Here is a 24,096-nt window from a genome sequence, read left to right on the forward strand (position 1 = left end):
GAGTTTTTTTCTTGAGAGAGTGGGTATTACTGTTGTACCATGGCGCAGTACGTTTTTCTCTAACCTTTTTCAATTTGATGGGGGCAACAGCTTCTAATGTATTAGAGAATATAGTGCCCATGTTGCTAGTCATTTCGTCTAGTTCATGTGTATTTATGGGGACACAGAGCAGTTGAGATAAATCAGGCAGGTTATTTGTGAATCTGTCTTTGGTGGCTGGAACAACAGTTCTGCCCGGACGATAACGCGGAGCCATATAGTTAATATCAGTAATACGCAGCATGCACGATACAAGGAAATGGTCAGTAACATCATCACTTTGAGGTACGATATCTATATCAGTAAGATCAATTCCATGCGATATAATTAAATCTAGCGTATGATTAAAACGATGAGTGGACCCGGTGACGTTTTGCTTGACTCCAAAACAGTTTATTATGTCAGTAAATGCAAGTCCTAATGCATCATTTGTATTATCAACGTGAATGTAAAAAATCTCAGACAATTAGCGCTTTATCAACAGTAACCAATAGGTCTAAGAGGAAATCTGTATACGGCCCTGGTGGTCTATACACAGTGGCCAGAGCAAGAGATACAATAGATTTATTTTACATATCTGACAGTGTAACATAAAGCAGAAGAATTTCAAATGAGTTAAACCTGTATCCTGTCTTCTGAGTAACATTGAGAATATCAGTATATATTGTTGCAACACCGCCGCCATGACCTGACGGGGCTCATGCTTAACACAGTAGCTTGTTGGAGTAGACTCATTTAGACCAATATAATCATTTTGTTTTAGCCAATTTTCAGTCAAGCAGAGTACATCAAAACTATTATCTGTGATAATTTCATTTACAATAACTGCTTTGGGTTCTGTGTTCTTTTATTTTTACATTTTTCTGGTTTAATCACGATCAGATTTTTTCTAGATCCTGCATTAAATTTATATTTTGACCTCACTATTCGGGGAACAGACACAGTCTTTATAGATTGGACAGAGCAAGTACTTCTATCATTTAAGCGGGTAGAACAAAAGTCATTATGGCAGTTATTTGAGATTTGACTTACTAGTCATATGGAGCGTAGCGTCCTGCAGATGTTGTCCGACAGGAGTTCCGCTCCGACTCTGCTGGGGTGAAGGCCGTCAGCGCGAAAAAGCCTAGGACACTCCCAGAAAAGATTCCAATTATTAACAAAGAGCAGTTTCTGTTCTTTACACCATGACAATAACCATTAATTTAAAGCAAAAAGTCTACTGAACCTTCCGTGTCCTCATTGATACGTGGGAAGCGGTCCTGACACGATGATCATCGTCACGGGCAATGTGCTGCGCACCGTCTCGATCAGGCTCCTGAAGTCCCTTTTCAGTGTCTCCGTCTGCCGCAGCTTGGTGTCGTTAACCCCGGCGTGAAGCACGACTGCTCCTCCAGGGCTCTCGTTGCCCTTCAGGATCGCGGGTATCTGCGCAGAAACATCGAGAACATGAGCATCAGGGAAACAGTGGGTGTGCACTTTACCTTCAGCTAACGTAGCACGGACGTGCCGGACAATGGAGTCTCCGACAATCACAGTGTTGCGTTCCGTCTCGCGGAGGGGAGCAAAGCTGTTCCGGGTGGAGATCTCGAAGACTGGAGGTGGCGGAGGGGTAGAGGTCTTCGCCCGGGGCCTGACTCGCGTCTTCCGCTGTGGGTGCACCCAGGGTCCGTGGTGTCCCGGTGACGGAGTGAAGGACATCTGGGAAGATCGCGTCCTGGGTGCACCGGGCCTGTGCAGAGAAACATGGAGTAGATGTGGTGGGAGAGTTAGCAGCACGCTGTATACTTACCTCGGACTTGTGAGCGTCAGCCCGGGAAGTTTCCAGCGCGGCTCTCCGCTCTCTCAGCTGGGCCTGCCTCTCCACCAGGTCGCGGATCTGCTTCTCTATGGCCTCCAGCTCGAGCTGCACCGAATGCAGCTCAAACGTGTCCTCACCTGCACTGAAAGGAGAACACACATCCGTCATTAAAGAGTAATTATAGAGTATTAGCAATGTAAGCGAGATTAGCGGCAACCACGCTGGAGATGCTAACGGGCTATATGCTAATAACAGACTCGGGAAATCAAAATAAAACTAGTGATAAGGCGCTCTGATTGTTTTTGTTGTAGAATACGATAGGGGATATATTCACACATTATAGAAATGAAAATTATGGTGTATAAAATTGATTTTAAGATAAAAAATAGACGATAAAGAACTAACTTGACGGAGCTCAAACTCAAAACACACGGCAGCAACAATGATTAGTATTATATAATAATATATATAATATTAAAGAGCTGTGATTGACTGGTATTAGAAATATTGGCAATACTGTCCTTCACAGTATCCAGATAGACATGGTATGATCAGAAGATCATCCATCCCTATCTATGACCCAGTATAACTGCTTTTGTGTAGGCATTAAAATGTACATTCTTTTTGCAGGTGAGTGAGACAGGTGAAGTGGATATGCAGATGGTGGACTCTCAGATATGGATCCCAGCTGAAGAACCAGTCTCCAACAAAACATTCCTGTTGAATTCCAAGATCTGGGAGATTTGCCAAGATCTGCCCATCCACTGGATCCACCCATCTCCTCTCAGAGGTTACAAACAGGGCTTCACCGCCTCAAAATCCAATTCAACCTAGTAATAAGGTTTCAGAATAGCCTAAGAGTCAAGTCTGTAATTTATTTTGCTCTCCACTGTTTGCTTGTACTTTTCTTCAATAGGAAGGCAAAAATAAAAATACACTGAATTTTATGGTTAAAGCTCTAGAAATGTCCTAAGCAATCACTGATCAACTAATCAAGGACACAATACTCCATGTTTGAAGAACATTTTTGCCACAAACCAACTTCTGTTTTTCCAAATAAGGGCATTATAGTACTGGAGGGCTTTATGTTCTTAAGGAAGATCAAAGAGGCCTTTCATGATATCAGTTTTTTAGTAGCAAGCATTACCGTCTTTCCTTCTGTGACGCAGATGCTGAATTCCACGATGTAGAGGACGTGGAGGAGACCCCAGAGCTGGAGGCGAGAGGTCCACGTCAGGCCCGTGATGTCATGGACCAGTTACCAGTGAACGACTATGTAAGTATGAGCCCCAGGTTCATTACTAAAAGAGGTGTTCAGGCGGCGGGTGAATCATGCGGGATAGTCATGCTCTCTTTCTTGGTATAAATCGTTCATTAATCGAAGTTCCTTTTCCGAACTTAAAACAGACCATGTGGACTGCAGGGTATTGAAATTGCTCTATATATCTGCTTAAATCAGGCCAATTCACTTAAGACTCCCTTAATGTCTTACAGCTAATGGTAAGGGATATTTAGCCTTCAAAGGAAGCAAGTTTGCCTTGCACAATTTTTCCTTGCCTCTCTTATGTAGTTAGTGATGTACAAAGACAGCCTCCCAAGGTCACTCATTAATGAATAGATAAATGTATTAATCATGCTTTAATTATCAAGGCATGGAGAATCAAGCGGCCAAAGAGTGTCCTTCATTGCATCCATGAAGTGAAGCATATGTTCAATGATTAATTATCCTAAGGCTGCATGCACTAATGCTTCGCACACCTACGATATACACCTCCCCAACTAGCATGCGACTTCTAGCCTCCAAGCACGAGGATGAGAAGACAGTGGAGGAATAAAAGCACATTTATCTGCAGAGGCCCAGGAACGTCTTGCCTGCCCACCTCATCCAGCAACATGGGCCGCAACGTAGCGTATAATTAAAGCAGACTCAGATGAAACCACCTTTCCCTTTTGAAATCCTCTCTTTCTATCAGCTGGTTAATACACACCGATCCAGCCAATTCCAAGGCTAAGCACAGGCGGGCTGTGTTTGTGGGCAGAGCGATAACAAAGACTTGTGTGAACGTCAGAGGGTATGTGGCTCCCGGTAATTGGAGTCTGGAGTCATGTAGATGCTGCTGGGAAGCCAGATATCCCCGTCCTTTCAGAGGATCCTAGATGCAAGCCCTTCTTTAGCTCTCCCACCGGCAGACGTCTGCAGCTGGAGGAGGGAATTCATATTTTGCTACAGGTCTCTTCCTGTTGTGCACTTTTTATAAATAATCATCAAAGTTCCTGTGACAGAAGGCCTGAGATATACGAGGCTGACCTTTCTCCAGTCCTGCCACGCTGATGCGTTGTGTGCCAGCACAGCTCTGGATATCTTTCAAACTGAATAACTATCATCTGGCTGCGCTGAGAAATTGCATCATGGTCCTTGACCTACATTGGAAGGATAAGCCTCTGATGATTGGGTCCCATCAAATCTCAGACGCGTGTGCCTGCCGCAGTTGTTGATGGTAGGCATCGTGACCCCGCGTCCTAGCTGAAAGCATTCTGGCTTGCATATCAATGATTGCCTGCCTCCCTGCGTCCATCTGAAGTTAAGATGCTCTGTCCGGTCAAGGACCCGATGAAGATGAATTCACGTTAAACTTAGGATACCAAAATGAAACAAATGCTTAGTTTCAAGTCTCTTGTTAAATCTGCCATTTAAAACAAAAACTGTCAAATGAACATGATAATACATACAGTACAGTTTCTTTTTAAGGAAATAAAATAAATAACAGACATATGTGTAATGATGAGGTTCCGCAATTTTTGGGGATGGCAGAAATATGCATCCATGCATAGGGCACCTACATGCATATATATAAAAAAACCACACCCTATATTATTCTAAAACTACACTACCTTTCGAAAGTTTGGAGGCGGTAAGTCTCGTGCTTGCCAAGGCTGAATTTATTTGATCAAAATTGTGAATACAGTGTCACATGATCCTTCAGAAATTATTCCAATATTCTAAATTATTATCAATGTTGAAAACTGTTGTGCTGCTTAATATTTTTGTGACAACAGTGATACATTCTTTGACAAATATAAAGTACAGCATTTATATAATATAAAGAACAGCATTTATTTGAAAAAGAAAACGTTTGTTTAATGTCAACTTCCCTGAATACAGTATTACTGTCTAAAAAAATAAATAAATAAATAAATCTTACTGACCCCAAACTTTTGAACAATCAAAACACACAGAAAATGCAAATCTGCAGTAATTTAATAAAACAACTTTCTTCACTTGAGCGTAATCTTCCCAGCATTCCTCCGCAGGTGTTCGCATTAACATTTCAATGAATGTTCAGCTTCAACGATAATTAAATTCCACCATACAATGAATGCAAATGCTATACATTTGTTGTAAACAGGATATCTAGATTTGATTCATAAGTAACCTGTAAAAAGGGTCTTTCTCCATCATTTACTGATAAACGTGTCCCCCACAAGAGACATCTTTGTGTTTGTGTGCACTCCGATCAGTTCCAATCTGCTCCAGATGTTCCAATCAGATTTTAGAACAGAAGAAAATAAAGCATGTATATGTATGTCAAACTAAATAAAGTGTGCTCAAATAAATAAATAAACAAATAGCGTGTTAAACATATTTAATTATGTTTGAGACGTTAATAAGTTAACTTTGACAGTCCTGAAAAAAAAATTGTAAATTGATGCATGAAGCATTTTACTCAAAATGTATTTTATAATCAATAAAACTCTTTTGGGAAACAGTGTCTCTCTAGTGTCTTGATTAGCATCAAGATAGTGTGAAGTTTAAGATAATTTATCCCTTCAGTAATCGTGGTTTATGAAGTAAATCCACAGGGTGTCAAGTATCAACTGAGCAGAATCAACTATGATGTGCCACACCATAATAAATTAGGAGTTTTCGAACTTCCTCACATTAAATGCTACTGCATCATGCTTTACAGGCTGTAACACTAAACATAATAGAGAACATGACAGGCTTTGTAAGGCTAATGCAAAACGCTACAGTCAACTATAGGCACCTGTTCTTAATTACTCTTACTAGTTTATGCATGACTAACATCATGTCCCAGAGTACTTCACTTCTTCTCACTGACATATAAAGTCTCAAACATGAAGTTATTAACACTCACTTTCTCACTGCGGCAGGATAATCAGTTTGATTAATATACCTCCGCGGAACAATACCATTCATAGTCTGTTTGTTTTATCCTAATCACACATCATTTCACTCAACAAAAAATCTCTTATTTTCCCAAATAACATCCACCTTTCATGCTGGCAGGGGGCTTTTCTGTGAAAGTCTGATAAAGCAAACAGTGCTACACTGACAGGCTTTGTGCCGTTTCCAAAATGAATTGTTGTCTCAACACTCTTGACCCTAAAGCTGACAAACATTATGAATCAGTAATTGTCTTTGTGCATTTGTGAGAGTAATAAATCAAAGAGTACAAGCATCGGCCTGCTTTCTCTTGCACAAGTCTAATCATTAGAAGAATGCAATTTTCACTCCATTCATCATTGCATAGTGAGCTCATGAAAACTCATACATGCGCCGTTTATGGAGAACATAATGAGAGATGGGACTCCAGAGGAGAAATGCATGTCATTATGCATCTTCGCACGCACATGCACAGGCACATTATAATTCACTGCGCTTCATCTCAAACCCAAAAAGATCAATAATGATAATAAAATACCTGTTTATACTATACAAACACCACAAATGACCGTTTTTAGATGCCATTTTCATCTGGGCAACACATTTCAAAGTGATTTTCTCCCCTCATGTTCATTTGCATCATTTCCCAACAGGAAGTCTGAAACGTTGCCAGATGACCTGAAGAGATACGGCTTCATCTGCCAATCTAATGCAGATCAGCGGAGATGACTAGGTCCATGACAGTGTTTTTAATCAGACGGATAACGTCACATTGTCTGCGTCGTAAGCTTGGCGAGATCGAAATGCAGTCAAATGTAACAGTGCGAGTCGAGGGTGCTATCTGCTCCAACAGTTACAGGAGAAAGTTAAGTGGCACTTCTCGGAACCCATCTCGTTGTAGCGGCTGATCAAAGGCATGGCACTCAGCCCTGGGTAATCTGGAGAGGGCATGCGTACACGATCACAATGGAGAGGGCCAAGGGCCATTAATTCTACCCAATTTACCTTTCACTCCGCTATCATTTAGCCCTTACACCAATTCACACCCTGCCTGCGAGAGCAAATAAACCGATCCTTGTTGGGAGATCATTACCCCGCTAATTGCTGTATGAACATGCCATTCGCTTCATGCCAAAGTCAAAGGAGGGCATGAAAGTGCATGGGGGAGGGTTCTCATTTCTGAGCCGAAATGAGACCGTGGTCGCTGCTCGGACTCAGGCGCCAATGCTATGCTTTTATGGGAGTGGGAGGGCTGGGATGAAAGAAATAGTGTAATTATCTCTGTGGCTGCCAGTGTCAAACAGGCAGCGGGGTTAAGGGACTTGAATCAGAGATGCTAAGGCCAAGCGATGCCACCGGCGGCGTAATGGAAAGGTCAAGGGCATTATATCATATCTGATACTCCGGCTTGGCATATCAAAAGCATCTACTTTAAATGCCACTCTGATCCTTGTGACATATCCGAGCATGACAGGGTTTTTTGTCATTGCGTGTCTACAACCCATAATCACTCTTCATTCCCCCTTCAGAGCACTGCACCTTTTTATTGCTAAAATCAAGCCATCAGTCATGCGCCCTGTGGTGAGATTGCAGGTATTGTTTGGCTGCAGTTCTGACCCTGTTGACTCCCACTCTTTGCAGAGAGAAGCGGGGATGGAGCTGGACAACAGCCTAGATGAGCAGGGCTACTGCTGCCAGTACTGTCGACGGGGGTACCGTTACTGTCGCCGATACTACGAGCCCCTGGGCGGCTTTTGGCCGTATCCCTACTATTACCAGGGAGGACGGGTCATCTGTCAGATTGTCATGCCCTGCAACTGGTGGATAGCAAGAATGCTGGGACGAATTTGAGGATGCCGGTGGGAACCAGTGGTGCTATGCTGCTCAGGGGTACGCGTAGACCAGCTTCATTTGTACGAAATGTCACATATACGCTCAAAACCTTTTCCATTCCTTGTGTAAAAAATATATTTTCAAATAAGGCAAAACATTAGCTCATCCTCAGTGACCGCATCACTGTCATAATTATTTTTTTTATATTATATATGGGTAGTTGATGAATAACCATCAACATCAAGATTTTAAGTTAAACGGTTTATAAATACATAAGGGAAACTATATTCTAGGTGCTATTTTTCACAATTTCACCTTATGTCTTCATTATTTTAACTTGTGGTACTTCAAATGAATTTTTAATAGTACAAAAATATTCCACCTCAGACTATTTTCAACAGCATTTTGCTTGTAATTATTATGCACACCATTTTTATGACCATATTAATTTGAAACCACATGGAATATTAGCCTCTCAATTAATATGGTTACAAAAACTGTTATTATACAATTACTGTTTAAAACAGTGCTAGATGGAGTCTCATGTCAATGGAAGAAGTATTTCATGTCAACTACCCATATATGTACATGGCTGCTTTCTGTAAGACTTATCCTTTTCAATCCTTTTATCTGTCCTTGACCTGATGTTGATACTGGAAGTAGAACAGAAACAGGTGCTTTGGAAAGGGTCAGTTACTGTAGTCTACATTTTCCATGCAGACCTTTCAAAACAATAGTGTAGGCGAGACATTGTAATTTAATTTGATTTAGTTAACATGGATTTCATTTGATTTTGTTTGTTTGCGCATGACGTTCTGCATGACATGACTGTTTCCATTGGCCCTTTGTTTGTCATGTTTATAGTGGATGAGAGGCATTATAAGAAACTAGGTTAACAAATAAATTCACAGTAATTTGCATGTTTATATTATGAACTATTGTGTTTAATGTATTTACGCTTAAGCAAGTCCCTGTAGAACTTTGAAAATTAGCCTTTTTAAAAGCTGTTATGTGAATTTAGTGCGGTGTAGGACTACACTGTACACATATCACGCGGCTATATTTAAGTAGTGACATTGCTAGCACCATAATTGCAGGTCTGGGACTGTTTCAATCAATTCTTTCATCCAAGCAAATGCGTGCTCTATAAATTGCCTTTACATAATCAAATGCTCTTTTGTGTTTTTCCAGCAAATTCCTTCTGAATAAAACTGGTAAAAGTTTTATAGTCTGCTTCTAATTTACTGCTGCATATAAACATGTGCCAAGGGACCGAAAAAGTGCATTAAATGTATGCCTTCAAATTTCTCCGTTTGTTTTCTTTGGGAAACCAACTCGATGACCTTGACATTATTAGCGTTACGCCCTTCCAGTTCTGCACATGACTCAGCTATATGAAATCTAATAAGACAGACAGCATATTATTTTAAATTATAATAATGAAAACCTTGAAAGACATTACACTGAAAGCATACAAAATGAATCTATTCCGTGAGACCAACAAAAGAGCAAAACACAGGGCTTTCATCTTGAAACAAAAGATGCCACATCTGTGACAAACAACCACGCAAAGCCACAAAGCATTCCATGGAGGAAGTTAAAACTCACCTTGATGTTTATCTCTTTCGCATCCATGGTCAGTTGTCTAAATGTGATTTTCATCAGCCATATCTTTTCTCAAAACACTTCTTTCTTCTGCAATACTATATTCTAATTCACTAGAAGCCTGGGGTAAATGATCAAAGCACAAACTCAAAATACCCCATAGAAAGCTTATTATATTGGATCCTGTTTCTTTTATCACAATACCTGAAATCACATGAGACACCAGCACTTATCTTGATGCGATACTAGAGGAAGTCACCTCGAACATTAACAGAGCCATCGTATAGCAGGAAAAAGATCTATATTACTATAAATATCTATAATATAATAATAATAACATACATACATCCTTAAAATATATATTTTTTATTATTCCATTTATCAAATTCTTTATTTTTTTAATTAAAATATTACATTTATTAATTCTGTAACTATAACTGTAATTCTTCATCAAAAATCTACTTACTCATCCTCATGATGTTCAAAACCTTTATGACTTTCTTGGAAAACCAAAGGAGAAGACTGGAAGAACGTCCAAGCTTCTCTTATCTATAGACTGAAAAAAGGGACAAAATGCTCAATAAAACCATCATAAAAATTATGGAAAAACTGAGGAAGAAAAACATAAAAAACCTATGTTGGACATAAAAAAAAAATCATAACTTTTCTTGACACATCGCCACATTTTTCCTTGGGTGCTTTTACTTATAGTTCTAAGCAACATTACAATTAATTTCATTTTAAGAATAATAAAAGACAACGAGCAAGAGTATAGTACAAAGGCATTTATGTCCTTGTGAATTCAACCAAGCTGTTTACAATGTCACCGCACCTTATGATATGCCATATATATATATACCTTTCATTGCTATTTCTAGTCACGTACCTTCTGATGTGTTTATATACATGTCAGCTATGACAGATAACATATGTTGTATATTTTATGTATATTAACCTGTTAAGGCTAAGGTAGAGAACCAAATAAACTACACACACACACACACACACACACACACACACACAAATACCAGTGAGTCACGCCTTAAAATTGAATGAATTATAGAACACCATGCACATACTGTATACCGACCCAGATCCATACTGAGACGTGTCTAACGATTTCAGATTTAAAACAAACTATTTTCATTTGTGAAAGCTCAGAGCTGCTTGTATTTCATTGCCGAGACGCAGAAAGATTGAGAGTGAGCCTGCAGCAACAGTGACTGCATGAGACTGCATTGCTATTTCTAGTCACGTACCTTCTGGTGTGTTTATATACATGTCAGCTATGACAGATAACATATGTTGTATATTTTATGTATATTAACCTGTTAAGGCTAAGGTAGAGAACCAAATAAACTACACACACACACACACACACACACAAATACCAGTGAGTCACGCCTTAAAATTGAATGAATTATAGAACACCATGCACATACTGTATACCGACCCAGATCCATACTGAGACGTGTCTAACGATTTCAGATTTAAAACAAACTATTTTCATTTGTGAAAGCTCAGAGCTGCTTGTATTTCATTGCCGAGACGCAGAAAGATTGAGAGTGAGCCTGCAGCAACAGTGACTGCATGAGACTGAGGGCGAAAATTCAGTGAGTCTGGAGCAGTGCAAGGAGGCAGGATTACTGCAGACTGCACAGGTACGCATGTGAATTAATTCCTTTTGTTAGCACATCAAAAGTGCATTGTAATTTACCTCCGAGCTGTTTGTTTTAGTTCCCAGGATTTAACTCGCCGGTTTGTGTACGTGGAGCAGGTAGTCTGTGCTTTACAGGCAGACTTTCTGCTTTAAAGCAGTACACGATGTACAAGAAGAGAGAACAAATTGCTTGTTAAATGTATTTCACTGAGGTGTGTCACTACTGCCCTCCAGCGGTGCCGGATGGATATGACTATATTATTGCCTAGAGATACCTCTACTTCTTGCTGGATGTTTTACGGCTGGTGTATGACTCCTTCAAAGTACACGATTTAAAATGTGGCTTTTTTGCTCATGTTGGTTCATAACTTAGGCATAGTAAAAGGTAAGTGCCGCGTCCACCTGCTCCAGGTACGTCAACAGCGTCGCCATCTTTTAACGGTCAACAGGACACCTGTATGACGGAGATGTTTGAATGCACTGAATTATCCGCTTTTATGTAAAAAGGTTAATCACATAATACATTTACTGCCTTGATGCTAACTTTCAACATGTTTCCCATGACATAATCCTTTTATAGAAAATTTTATGTCGAGTTTGATACGAAAAAATACTGTTTGTAAAAGAATTGTGCGACAGATAGGATTTATTTATGGCACCACGCTAATTTCCATAGCCACCTCGAACAGTTAATGGCTGTCGCAAAGCTGACATATCTATGGTAGGACCACTGATCATCAGTGGGTATGACTCGACAGACCGGTAAAAAAAAAAAATGTTTACTTTATTTTTTCACATTTTGTTATGTTGCTGCCTTATGTTAAACTGCTTTAAATTACTTTTTTCCCATATAAATATAAATACACCATAATGGTAAAGCAAAAAAAACTGTTTTTTAACATCTTTGTAAATTTATTAAAAATAAAAAAAACTTAAATGATTCCATTGCATAAGTATTCATATCTGGGACAGTTGAAATTTAGCTCAGGAGCATTCATATTGCTTGTAGATATTTCTACACTTCAAGTGAAGTTAGTCTGTGGCAAATTTAATTGAATGGGTATAATTTGGAAAGGCACACACGTCTTAATTAAAGGTCTAACAGCTGATAATGCATATCAGAGTAAAAACCAAGCCCTGAGGTCAAAAGAACTGCCTGTAGAGCTCAGAAACAGGTTTGCGTCAAGCCACACATCTGTGGAAGAGTTCAGAAAAAAATTCTGCTTCCCTGAAGGGTCACAGAAGCATGTAGACTCTGTTACCCTTAATGGAAGAAGTTTGAAACAACCAGGACTCTTCCTAGAGCTGGCCTCCTGGCCAAACTGAGCAATTGATGGAGAAGGTCTTTGTTTAGAGTGTTGAACAAGAAGCTGATGGTCATTCTAGTTGAGCTCCATGATCATATATGCAGATGGGAGAAATCTACAGAAGGACAAACATCACTGCAACACTCCACCGATCTGTGCTTTATGGCGGTGTGGCAAGACTCAATCTTCTCCTCAGGGAAGACACATGAAAGCACACTTGGAATTTGAAAAAAGGACCTAAAGGACCCTCAGACTGTGAGAAACGATATTATCTGGTCTGATGAACCTCAATTCCAAGCATCATGTTTGAAGGAAACCAGCTCCGCTCATCACCTGCAGAGTACCATCCCAAAAGTAAAGTGTGCTGGTAACAGCCTCATGCTGTAGGGCTGTTTTTCAGCGGCAGGGACTGAGGGACTCATCAGAGTAGAAGAAAAGCTCAATGCACCAAAATATTGAGATAGCCTTAATGAAAACCCAGTCCAGAGCATTCAGAACCTCAGACTGGGCAGAAGGTTCACCTTCCAACAGGACAATGACCCTAAGCAAACAGCAAGAGTGGCTTATAGACAACTCTGTGAATGTCCTTGAGTGGCCCAGCCAGAGCCTGGGATCGAACCCAAACAAATATTTCTGTAAAAACCTGAAAATGTGCATCTGCCCCCATCCAACCTGACAGAGCTTGAGAGGAGAACAGGTGAGGTGAAGAATGGTGGATAATTGCAAAATGATGATGAGCAAAGCTTGTCGCATCAAACAATAAAGACTTGAGACTGTTAAGGTGCTTCAGCTAAATTTTAAATTTTAAAGTTAAATTTTTTTTTTTACTAGTGGGTGCAGGACACTAAGTGAATTTTTCATTGATGTGAGGATAGCAAAATAAAGTGAACTGTGACATACCCAAAAAAAATCTTCCTACAGTGGACTACCAGTAAAACTGATAAAAATTTGGGGCCAAAAATTATTCAAACAATTTGACTTGACCATGTTTTGCTTGTGTTTTTTTTTTCTTTTAATTGCTAATGCGACCTTCTTACACCACAAACTGAACAAAATTAAACATTGCTTGGTAATTGGTTGGCCTAAATTGGTATTATCCAATTGTGTACTTAAATTGAACAGCTGAATAATTTTTGGTTGATTGTAATCCATTACATACCTTTCTATCAAAGTAATCTGACATTATCAAGATGAATTTGTTCTGACACAGATTAACGCTGTGTTCTTGTCATTTTATTACCATTTTCTAAACTATAGCGAATAAACTGTGATAATGTGAGAAATGTTGAAGGTGTCTGTAAATTTTGGTTTGACACTATGTATATATATACACACATATACAAACCCGATTCCAAAAAAGTTGGGACACTGTACAAATTGTGAATAAAAACAGAATGCAATGATGTGGAAGTTTCAAATTTCAATATTTTATTCAGAATACAACAGATGACATATCAAATGTTTAAACTGAGATTGACCTAATAAGTTGTAAATTGGTCCTCCAGCTGTTCCTTATATGTACATTTAACTTTTCCGGCCTCTTATTGCTACCTGTCCCAACTTTTTTGGAATGTGTAGCTCTCATGAAATCCAAAATGAGCCAATATTTGGCATGACATTTAAAAAATGTCTCACTTTCAACATTTGATATGTTATCTATATTCTATTGTGAATAAAATATAAGTTTATGAGATTTGTAAATTATTCCATTCCTTTTTTACTCACAATTTGTACAGAGTCCCAACTTTTTTTGGAATTGGGTTTGTACATACATATATATATATATATATATATATATATACATAGCCAGAAAGAATATCCAAATCTTTTTGAATGGCTATCAATGGAGAAAGATCTGTTTTTCTGCCAGATGATGTGGTTATAGCATCTACCAGCAGGGGCTAATGGGGCCATAATAATCAGCCAAACCTTGACTCTATGGTTATGACCTGGGAAATATAAAATTATGGTTATTGTTTCATTTGTCAATGGAAGAATTTTATCAGTTCAGGCAGTTGAGGGATGTAGGGTGAGAAGTTTAATAGCTGTAAGAGTATTGCTTTTAGCTTCTATAAATTCCTGCTGTGAGACTGCTGCTGCTTTAAAAATTTGATGTAAATATAAAGTGATGAACAAAGGACATAAATTGGAGTGGATGTCATTAGTCTTAGTTTAGTAACAGAACAAAACCACTGTTTAGTGTGTGTGTGTGTGTGTGTGTGTGTGAGTAATCTAAGCGCAGCCCCTGACTGGAGGCACATTTCTAATGACCGCCATCCCTCAGCCGCCCCGCCACTCCTCACTAGAGAGACGCCATGATGCGATAAACACTCGCTCTCTTCAAGCATGTCATTGGCCCCCAGCTACTTGTCATCTTGCTTTAAAAATAGAATGTTCCTTGAGCTGATTTTGTGCAGCTGTGTTGATGTAAAGACCCGGTTTGACGCTAGTGAACCACAGCTGTCTTTTTTTTTAACTATACAAGGGTTATTTCAGTTTAGAAGTTTATGATTAGTCATAGATCCTATGACATTCAGAAGTGAAACACTGATCACTACAAGCTGTCCTGTTTATTTTTATTTTTAATGCTGCATGAATAATGGTAGGGAGTCAACATGCCATGTCAAACAGCTAGCCTACATGTGTTTCCTAGACCACGACATGCTATACTTCATCTTTATTTTGAACAACATTTTGCCATTCTGGTATAATCATGATATTTCCAGTTGCAACTGCATGTAAACTGTGACTACAAAGAGTATTAGTACTTTAAAAATGTATTTGAACTTAAGACTAAAAAGTGACTGAAGTGGTGAAAAACCTGAAATGATGCAGTACCTAAAATACACACTATAGGGAAGACTGGGGCTAGTTGTCACAAGGGTTGTACAGTATCTAATCATGATTTTGAATTTGATAGTGTATTATTTTTTAGCAGTGTTTTTGTTTGTTAGTTTCAAATATCTAATTTAAAACTATCAATCAATTTTGTGTATTAATATTCCATCATATTTTACTATGATAAAAAAAAAATCACACTGACATTCACACAACCATACAGTAAAATGGTAGATTTTATATTATTATAAAGTTGTAATTTTTTATAAAAGTTTTGTATTATTTTATAAAAGTTGGGTCAGGACAAGTTTTTAATACGTTTTATATTTTATTTTATAAAATGTATTACAAAATTACAACAACATTTGTACATTACTTTTTACATGTTTACTGCTTTTTTTATTAAATAGCCTATAATTGGCTGTTTAATGACAGCAAGGCTCTTTGGGAGTTCAATTAGTTTTTGGGGCTTTGGTTTTTCTTCTTCTTATGGGGAAAGATGTAAATGTCAGTAAAAAAAAAAAGACACTGTATTTTTAACAAAAAATAGATTTTTTGCTGTACTGGTCTCCCTCCATCCTCTACTTAAAATTAAACCTGCAGACTTGACATTAGAAATGAAAAAGTTCATACTATGTATTTGTCATATCGTCTCCAATTCATGTAACATTTGTAGTGGTGTGATAAAATATCTTCCCATTTTCACAGGACAGGTTAACGCTGTGCAAATCGTTTTAACAACCACTTTCAGTTGTCATTTTGCTTTGCCATACTTGTGGCTACAGTTGCCTTTAACAGCTCTAGTATTGTGTTTTTCTGGATGTTATTGTTTTATTTTTCAGTGTTTCCTGTAGGGTTCAGAATGCTGGGTAATCTGCAGCTGTGTGTGAATAGTAGACTTGGGGGTAAGAGCTCCAGCATGTACCAGCTGCCAGATGGCTCCATCAGCAGACACATACACACACACACACACACACAGTAAAAGTCCATAGAAAGCCTCTCCAAACCCGTACCACTGAGTAATCATACACACAGTCATTTCTATCCTCACCACAAGGCCAGCGCACACAGAGCTGCAGGTGTGAAAACTGTTCTGGGTCCTCTCACAATCTGTGTTAGTTGTTTAAAGATTATTTGCCCACAAGACAGACGAAAAAAATATTACGTAAAATCATGGAGGGTGGATATGTTAAACAAATAGTAAAATGATAATTCCAACATTTACTCTTATGTCCTTCCAAACCTGTATGACGGTTTTTTTTTCTTTTTCTGTGGAACACAAAATAACAATTTTGAAGAATGTTCAAGTAGCTCTTTTCTATAAAGGCTGTCAAACTCCAAAAAGGACCATTAAAATAATCTGTGCCATTGTCCTATAGTTTGTTTTTAAACTTTTTTGGAGTTTGACATTCACTAAGAATTGTGGTTGAACATAAAAATGTAAAGAATGTTTCTTTGTGTGCTTAACAGAAGGAAAAAAAAAGCAGGTTTGAAACCGTATTTTTATATTATTTTTATGACAATTTTTTTTTATTGTTGTTTAAAAATCCTAATGCTCTTATTCACCCACTCAAATGAGGGAATCATGCCATGATTGTTCAGTAACTCTTTTCGGCGCTTTGCTTCCTGTAGTTAACAGATTGCACTCACTCCGTCCTCGCCGAAGTTGCCGTGGTGCTCTGTAGTCTCCAGAAGGAGCAGACGAGCCGAATAAGAGCACATATGGCTGGAAACAAAGCTCCCCGCACCAGCCTCGATTCACAGCAAGATGTTGCGAGATACCTGGGAGTGCATCTGACCTTAGTTAATTCACGTTAACAGAAGAAACGCTTGAGGAGATGCACCGGGAGGTGTACTTGTTTTAATACATCAGAACAATGATAGCATCTGCCTTGTGGACTTTGTGTTGTTTACCCACAACCCAGTTAGTCTGTGATCTTGAGTTTTAATTTCCACAGCAAAGAGGAAACAGGAGATCTCACGTTAAGGCAAATTTGTTTTTATTTTATTTCTTTTCTTTTGGTTCTCTCTCTTTTTTTTAGAAAAAAATCTAGTCTACTATAAGACAATTGGGAAAAAAAAGGAAAGCCCCGAGAAAAGGCAAGATTAAATTATAGCAAGAGCACTGGCATACCTTTACCCAAAAACAACAGTGTTAAAGCCTGTGGTCAACATATATTTCAAACAAGACCAGGTCTGAAAATTACATGGTGGCCAGAAGGACATTTTTCTTCTATTATTATGAGGTCACTGATTGTCTTACTGACGTAATATTGCATAATACAAGGTGTAGCCATGATTGTCGAAGCAGCACCACAGTTCTGGTGTTAGTCAAACAGAATTAGAGGCAGAAGCCTGCTGCCCATGATCAGCGTCTGGTCGTCTTCTGAGAGTCCAGTCCACATTTACCCTCAACAACTTCAGTCACTTCTTCCAATTTAGCACAAATTTAGTTTCGTTTCAACATGTCTCCAGCATCCACTCTGTTTACTTGTGGAGATGCCGCTATTAAGAGACTGTGCTCTAGATTCATTGGATATAAATGAATAGAAGGCGAGGAAGGAACGGAGTCCATGGACAGCTGACTACATCAACTACAAATAAATACATTTTTAAAATCTACCTAAATGTCACAGACCACACCAGCTGTGATCTGAAAAACAGATGTGTAAGGCATCAGTCGAACGATATGTGGTTGATACTGGGTAAAAATATGACAGCGTAAAGGCAGAAGCCAAAGGACATAGCATTTATAGCACATACGCTCTGTAAAAATGGCTTTAAACACATCACAGTGAATAAGAACAGCATGATAGCTCAATCTCATAAAGCTACATTCAGATCCCCTTATATTGAAAAATAGATAAAATATGAAAGGTGTGCGGATTACATGGAATGCTTTAAATTGGAAAAATACAGCAATACACACACATACTGGAGTCTTATGAGTAAAACAGCCCTACATACTGCATATTTTCCCTCATTTTTGCATTTGTTTAAAAAAGACTTTTTATATAGAATTTAGAAATTCAGAAAATAAATAAATTTGTGGCCATAAATTGAATCTTAATTGTATATTATATATTTATATATACTGCGTTCCATTTCATATGAACAAGATTATAATGGGGAAATACTTTGCAGATGATTTTGGAATTTGTCACTATGTTCTCTAGTCTGTTACTATATACAAACAATGTCTACTAGAACTGTCTCTTTGGACAGGCAATGCCCATTTCCATAAAAGCGCAGTGCTTTTAAATTTGTGTGTGATGAAAAATAATAACCTCTTCAGTTCTGATGGTATGAGGGGGATGAGATAATGTCATAATTCTGTATTAAAAACAGAGTGAATCATACAATCTTCCCCTTCAAAACATCACTTCCAAAACAAAGCATTAACCACCTAGGCACTCTTTCAGTCTTATTCCAATAGGCATCCTTTTGAAGTTCACTAAGATAGCTACATAGGAAAAAACAAAACAAATGTTTCTCCATATTGTATGTCCTAAGCAACTGAGTGTGTGTGTGTGTGTTTAATCCTAAAGTCAATGGTGTGTTGTTGGTTTCTTTTTGGCTTCCCACCAACTCCTCCTTTGGTCCCTCTGCTGGATAAAGTCTTTGGATTTGTCTATGGAGATGAGAAGAGATAGAAACATCTCAACTGGCACATATGGTGGGAATATCCCTGGTTGGAGAATGGCTGCTATCCTTTTGGGAGTTTGGGAGTGACGGAGAGCAAACCAAAGAGCTTTCATCATGACATCATGGTCGGTATCCCTCAGAGTTCGAATTTAGGCACAATATCACAATAACTTTGAGTAAACAACAGTCTTGGGGGTCAACGGCCATTCTAAACGATCAAGAGCAATAAATTACAGATAACCTGCTCCACTGAAAAAATCCTGTATTTTTTTTTTCACATGTTGGTCGATTGTGTCCACATTCCCCTGGTTTGGCCACTAGTTTAGGTCTCAGCCGGTTCCGCCTTGACCTGGATGAAGTGGGATGCGGGTATCTGCATGGTGCCCGGCAATTCCTGCAGACCTTGAGAGCCTTCCAACAGCTCTTTAGCTTCAGGCTGTGGATGCAGAGCCACTTCTCCTCTCACTTCTAGCTCCTCCACAGGGGTCAGGCCCTCACTAGGGCTGCTGGCCAGTTGCAAGCCCACGCCCGAATGTCCGTTGAGGGTCTGACCCAGCTCCTGACCTGCATTGTTGATGATCACAGTTCTGTAGCTCAGCTCTGCCACTCCTTCCTCGAGGTCATCTTTGCTGTACGAGGCCATGCTAGGGTTGCTGTTAACCAGAGACTGGAGGTACTGCGGGTCTAGGATCTCCTCCTTCACCTGCAGGCCTTGAAGTTCACTGGGCTTCAGGACAGTGGCGATGACCGTTCCGGGCTGCTGGGCCACGACGGGCTGCCCATTGGCATTGAGGGTGACCAGGCGGGTGATGCCATTAAGAGATCCGGCTTGCTGTGGCGTGGTGCTGATGACCCCTCCACTGGATGAGCCCAGAGTGGACACGAGGAGCTGCTGGGTCTGGATGCTGTCTGTGGTCAGAGAGGCGGTCTGGATGGTGAGCACATCTTTACTGCCAGGGCTGGTGGAAGGCACAGTGTGGAGAATGACCCGAGGCGGCGAGGCACGAGTGGAGGAATCCCCATTGGTCAGAACAGAGGACAGCGGCAGGGTCTGCAGGGTGACTGGACCTCCTCCTTGAGCTCCTGACGTGAGGACCATGGGAAGAGAGCCAGGCATATGTATAGTCCTGAGAGAGATAGAGGGGCATGGGGTTATAAGCAAGAACACTTTAGTTCCAGTATAAGGAGAAGAAAAAATTATATGGCAGCCAGCTGTCTTTCTGATAAACTGTGGAACACACAAAATACAACTTTTTTAAGTTGAAGAAGCTAAACTTATGATACTATTGTTGTTAGGTTTTATTTCTGATTTAAAATATATTACAGAGATTACAGACAAACAAAATTGATATTGTGGCCACAAATTAGGAACACGTTCCGACAGAATATTAATTTGTGGCTATGTTGTACTAATTTTGTTCTCGTTTTAGCAAAATTGTGGCCACATTGCACTAATTAATTTCCTTGTTTTAATTTAATTAAATTGTGGCCATGTTGTACTAATTTGTTTCCTTGTTTTAGTTAAATTGTGGCCAAATTGTACTACTTTGCTCCCTTGTTTTAATTCAGCTAAATCAAGGCCAATTTATACAACTACAATTCCTTTTTTTAAATAAATCGTGGACGAGACAAATTCTTAATTTGAGGCCACAATATTTTTCCCCATGCCAGTTACAGGGCTCTGTAATTTGTGTTACTGCCTAAGAAAAGTGTTACAAATGGCTCACTTATAAGGTCCATTTTGGTTATGATGCAGCTGCCTAAGAATGTAGCTACCTATGTAGGCAGCAAAGACAACCGATTTTGGAAAATAGCTTGTGTTTCAACAGTGGTTTTAAAGGGGTCATATGATGCTTTTTTAAAGATCATTATTTTGTGTATTTGGTGTAACAGAATATGTTGACATGCTTTAATGTTCAAAAAACACATTATTTTTCAAATACTGTACATTATTGTAGGTCCTCTATGCCCCGCCTCTCTCAAACGCTTAGTTTTCTACAAAGTCCCTCCTTCCGACAAGCAGTCTGCTCTGATTGGCCAGCTGACCCAGTGCATTGTGATTGGCCGAACACCGCAAGCACTCGTCAGAAATGTAACACCCCTTACCATAATCGCAGCTTCATCTTTCAAAATAAATGTAAAAACAGAGCCCCAAAGGGGAACAGAGTCGAGTGACAGACACAGTGATGAAGCTGGTATGTGTTTGTGATGTGACCCTCTCTCTCTCGCGCACGCGCTCTCTCTCTCTCTCTCTCTCTCTCTCTCGCTCGAACGCACACACACGATGCTCAAAAAATCCGCATTTGAACAGTCAATAGCAAATACTTAAACTAATAACAAAACATTAGCTGATTCAAAAGCGCCAGATTGTCATAGGAAAGTCAGAATTACCTCCTCTCCTAGGTTCATGAAACGGTCGTCCATAAAATGCATTGCTGTTCTGTTGTAAGTAATCTTAAAGATTCCTAAATGCATCTACTTTCGGAAGGCCAAATAAAGTGCTTTTGCTTTCACCAAAAATGCACAGCGTCTCTCTGACATGGCTGCTTCAACACTAACTGCGGTTACTGAAACCACACCTTCTTTCTTTGCGTGCACATTTGGGCATTATGCAAATATTTCCACATAGTGAGGTAGATATGTGGGGGCGTGTTAGAACGAGCCATTTTAGGAGCGTGTGGCAGGCTTAACTTTGATAAAGAATATCTCTTTGGTTTTGAGACTTTAGTCTTTGCAACTTCAGGGATCTTATCTATGCACAATCAGCTTGTAACTCTCCAAAGAGAAAGGAAAACTTGAAATCGCATCATATGACCCCTTTAAATTTGCTTGTGTGTGTGTGTGGCTGTCTGTGTACGTAAAACGCCCCTCACCTTACGGAGTGTGTAGATGCTGGGACAGCAGCACCTTGATTTGGCTGAAGAACGTGGATGGTCTGCACCAGCTGTTCTGCTTGTTTTCCATTGCTGTTCAGCCCGGGACTCATCTCTCTCTTCACTGACTTCACCTGTGTGCTCTTCCCCTGCGCACGTGATGAACCGCGGCCCATTGCCCGTCCGTGAGGAGCGGACCGTTGTCCTCCGTAGCCAGAACTGGCGTCGTCCCCTTGGCTATCATCCTCATCAATAATGACCAGATCTGAGGGCATCTCCTTAAACTGGTAAACAAGCCTCTGTCCTTCAACCTTGGCCAGTATACCCCTCTGGTAATAGTACCTAAAAGAGAGCGAGAGGAAGGGGGAGGTCAGGAAAAGCAATTCCTCTGGCATGATTGGTCCCTCTGGGTGAAGTGTTTGTAACCATTGGCTTACCTGAGCGCTCTGCCCATGGTTTCGTAGTTCATATCAGGCTTGTTTTTGTGCTTGCCCCACAGCTTGGAGACAGCCTTGGAGTCCACCAGTTTAAAAATGCCCTTCTCTCTCTGCGTCCATTTGATGTATTTGGGACAAGTGTTTTTGTCTTGCAGCAATGCCAGGAGGAACTCCCACAGGTAGATAGTATTACCTACAAAAATAAGGGGCTTTTATATTCCTCTGTCGACTCATTAAAAGTTTAGACTTATAAAAAGCTTAAACACCTTTCATATTTCACACGTGATTCCACAGGTCTTATTTAACAAGCCGAATTGGCAGAGGTGCAATTATTGTATTCTTTCTCATAACCTTAATAAATCAATTCTCCCTTCATGGTAGTCCTACACCGGACTGGAAATTAATTAGAGGGGCCTGGCACTAGATTATTCTTGTTTGTCGTGTGCTTTGGCCAGAAGTGGTTAAAAACAGCTACCCCTGCAATGTGAGCTGGAGAGAGAACAGACCGGCGTGTCAAGGTGATGTATATGTATGCGGCCGGCCTCCACTCTGAGCTGGGAATGGGGCGCATGCATAAGGGGCCTCTATCAGGACAGCATCGATGTGCCCTCCAGCCCGCTATCACTTTTAGTTCCCTCACAAACGCAGCACTTTGAGAGCACCTCATCAATTAAACAGCTGCAGCACTGCCAGCAAAGCCCCGGTAAGAGCAACTCATGATGCATGCGGGAGACAGAAGTGATAGTTTCCAACTTTTTCTCCTTTACTACCGTGCACCGATCCGAGGTCGTGCTTACCTTTGCCCTCTTTGCTCTTCTTCTTCAATGGGAGAATTGGATTGGTGATGGGGGAGCAGGGCCGCACTGGTCTTGGTTTGCGCACTGCAGGATGATTGCAGGAAAATAAATACACATAAACATGAATTAAATTTATTATATTTTAAAATTTAATTTTAAAAAGCATATAAATAAAAAAACTGATGTATTTGGTTATCTTTTGAACATTTTTACTTTCTCTCTTGTCTCATCTTTAGTTTTTAGTTTTTAATATAATGCAGCAAAAAAAAAAAAAAAAAAACATTAAGGTGTACACTGCCTTCTACTGGAGGATAATGGTACCTTTGCTTTTCCTGGCAGGCTTGAAAGGGTTCTTTTGAGGGATCTCATCCAAAGAGGACGTCTCCTCATCAAGGGAAACATCCATGCAGCCGTTTGAGAGCTGCTCTGGACGCAGGGAAATGTAGGTCAGGTCTGATTCCAGCATATTCCCGTATGTGTGAACTACAGAAGGGTAGAGGTCAAGTATGAGTATGTGTTTATAATACTGTTTGCTTAAACACAGACAGAACTGAAATGAGAAATGGTATCAGTATGTGCTAACTGACTGAAATATACTGTGTTTTTTTAAGAAGTCTCCCCACAAACATTTCTAAAAAGAAAAAAATAACAGCACCATGTAAACAGACAGTGAGTCATCACATACTCATGCGTTTCTCATCCAGGATATTATTGGGAGATTCCATGTTCAGTAGGGCCTCAGCCGCCTCGATGGTCTCCATATTGTCCTCTCCACCTGAGACCTGGGTCTCTACTATAGACAGAATATATATTAATCAAGTGACAAAGACTAAGATTTCACTATCATGGCTTTCATTTTAAATGTGCTTGGCAGTAGTTTTCTGGGATATTTAAATAACAAATAGATAAAGTGATTTGTGAAGCTGTCCATTACGGTTTTGTTTTATATATATATATAGCTGCCGTCGCATCATCCAGGTGGATGCTGCACACTGGTGGTGGATGAGGAGATACCCCCTGACAATGTAAAGCGCTTTGAGTGCCTAGGAAAGCGCTATATAAATGTAATGAACTATTA

The 24,096-nt window shown here is 39.8% G+C and overlaps 2 protein-coding genes across 4 annotated transcripts in view; one reads left to right on the plus strand and one right to left on the minus strand.

Annotated features, from left to right (window-relative positions):
- The window catches only part of tnmd (tenomodulin), a 39,923-nt gene extending 31,954 nt beyond the window's left edge, over positions 1–7,969 (plus strand). The window contains exons 5-7 of the mRNA XM_016282823.1: positions 2,468–2,627; positions 3,007–3,113; positions 7,665–7,969. Coding sequence (XP_016138309.1) covers positions 2,468–2,627; positions 3,007–3,113; positions 7,665–7,874 — 477 coding nt within the window. The 3' untranslated portion in view covers positions 7,875–7,969. The remainder of the gene's footprint in view (positions 1–2,467; positions 2,628–3,006; positions 3,114–7,664) is intronic.
- A 10,617-nt stretch (positions 7,970–18,586) lies between these two features.
- Positions 18,587–24,096, minus strand: part of LOC107593207 (ETS-related transcription factor Elf-1-like) — a 36,259-nt gene continuing 30,749 nt past the window's right edge. Inside the window, exons 4-9 of one of the 3 annotated variants that reach the window (XM_016282825.1) lie at positions 23,704–23,808; positions 23,340–23,501; positions 23,019–23,102; positions 22,222–22,414; positions 21,785–22,126; positions 18,587–20,038 (exon numbers count right to left, since the gene is read on the minus strand). In XM_016282825.1, the coding sequence (XP_016138311.1) occupies positions 19,234–20,038; positions 21,785–22,126; positions 22,222–22,414; positions 23,019–23,102; positions 23,340–23,501; positions 23,704–23,808 (1,691 nt within the window). In that variant the 3' untranslated portion in view covers positions 18,587–19,233. Of the gene's footprint in view, positions 20,039–21,784; positions 22,127–22,221; positions 22,415–23,018; positions 23,103–23,339; positions 23,502–23,703; positions 23,812–24,096 lie in introns of all 3 variants that reach the window. The other 2 variants (XM_016282824.1, XM_016282826.1) reach the window with 2 other exon arrangements.

Source organism: Sinocyclocheilus grahami, unplaced genomic scaffold (assembly GCF_001515645.1).
Source record: "Sinocyclocheilus grahami isolate Dianchi unplaced genomic scaffold, SAMN03320097.WGS_v1.1 scaffold167.1, whole genome shotgun sequence".
NCBI classification, from domain to species: domain Eukaryota; kingdom Metazoa; phylum Chordata; class Actinopteri; order Cypriniformes; family Cyprinidae; genus Sinocyclocheilus; species Sinocyclocheilus grahami.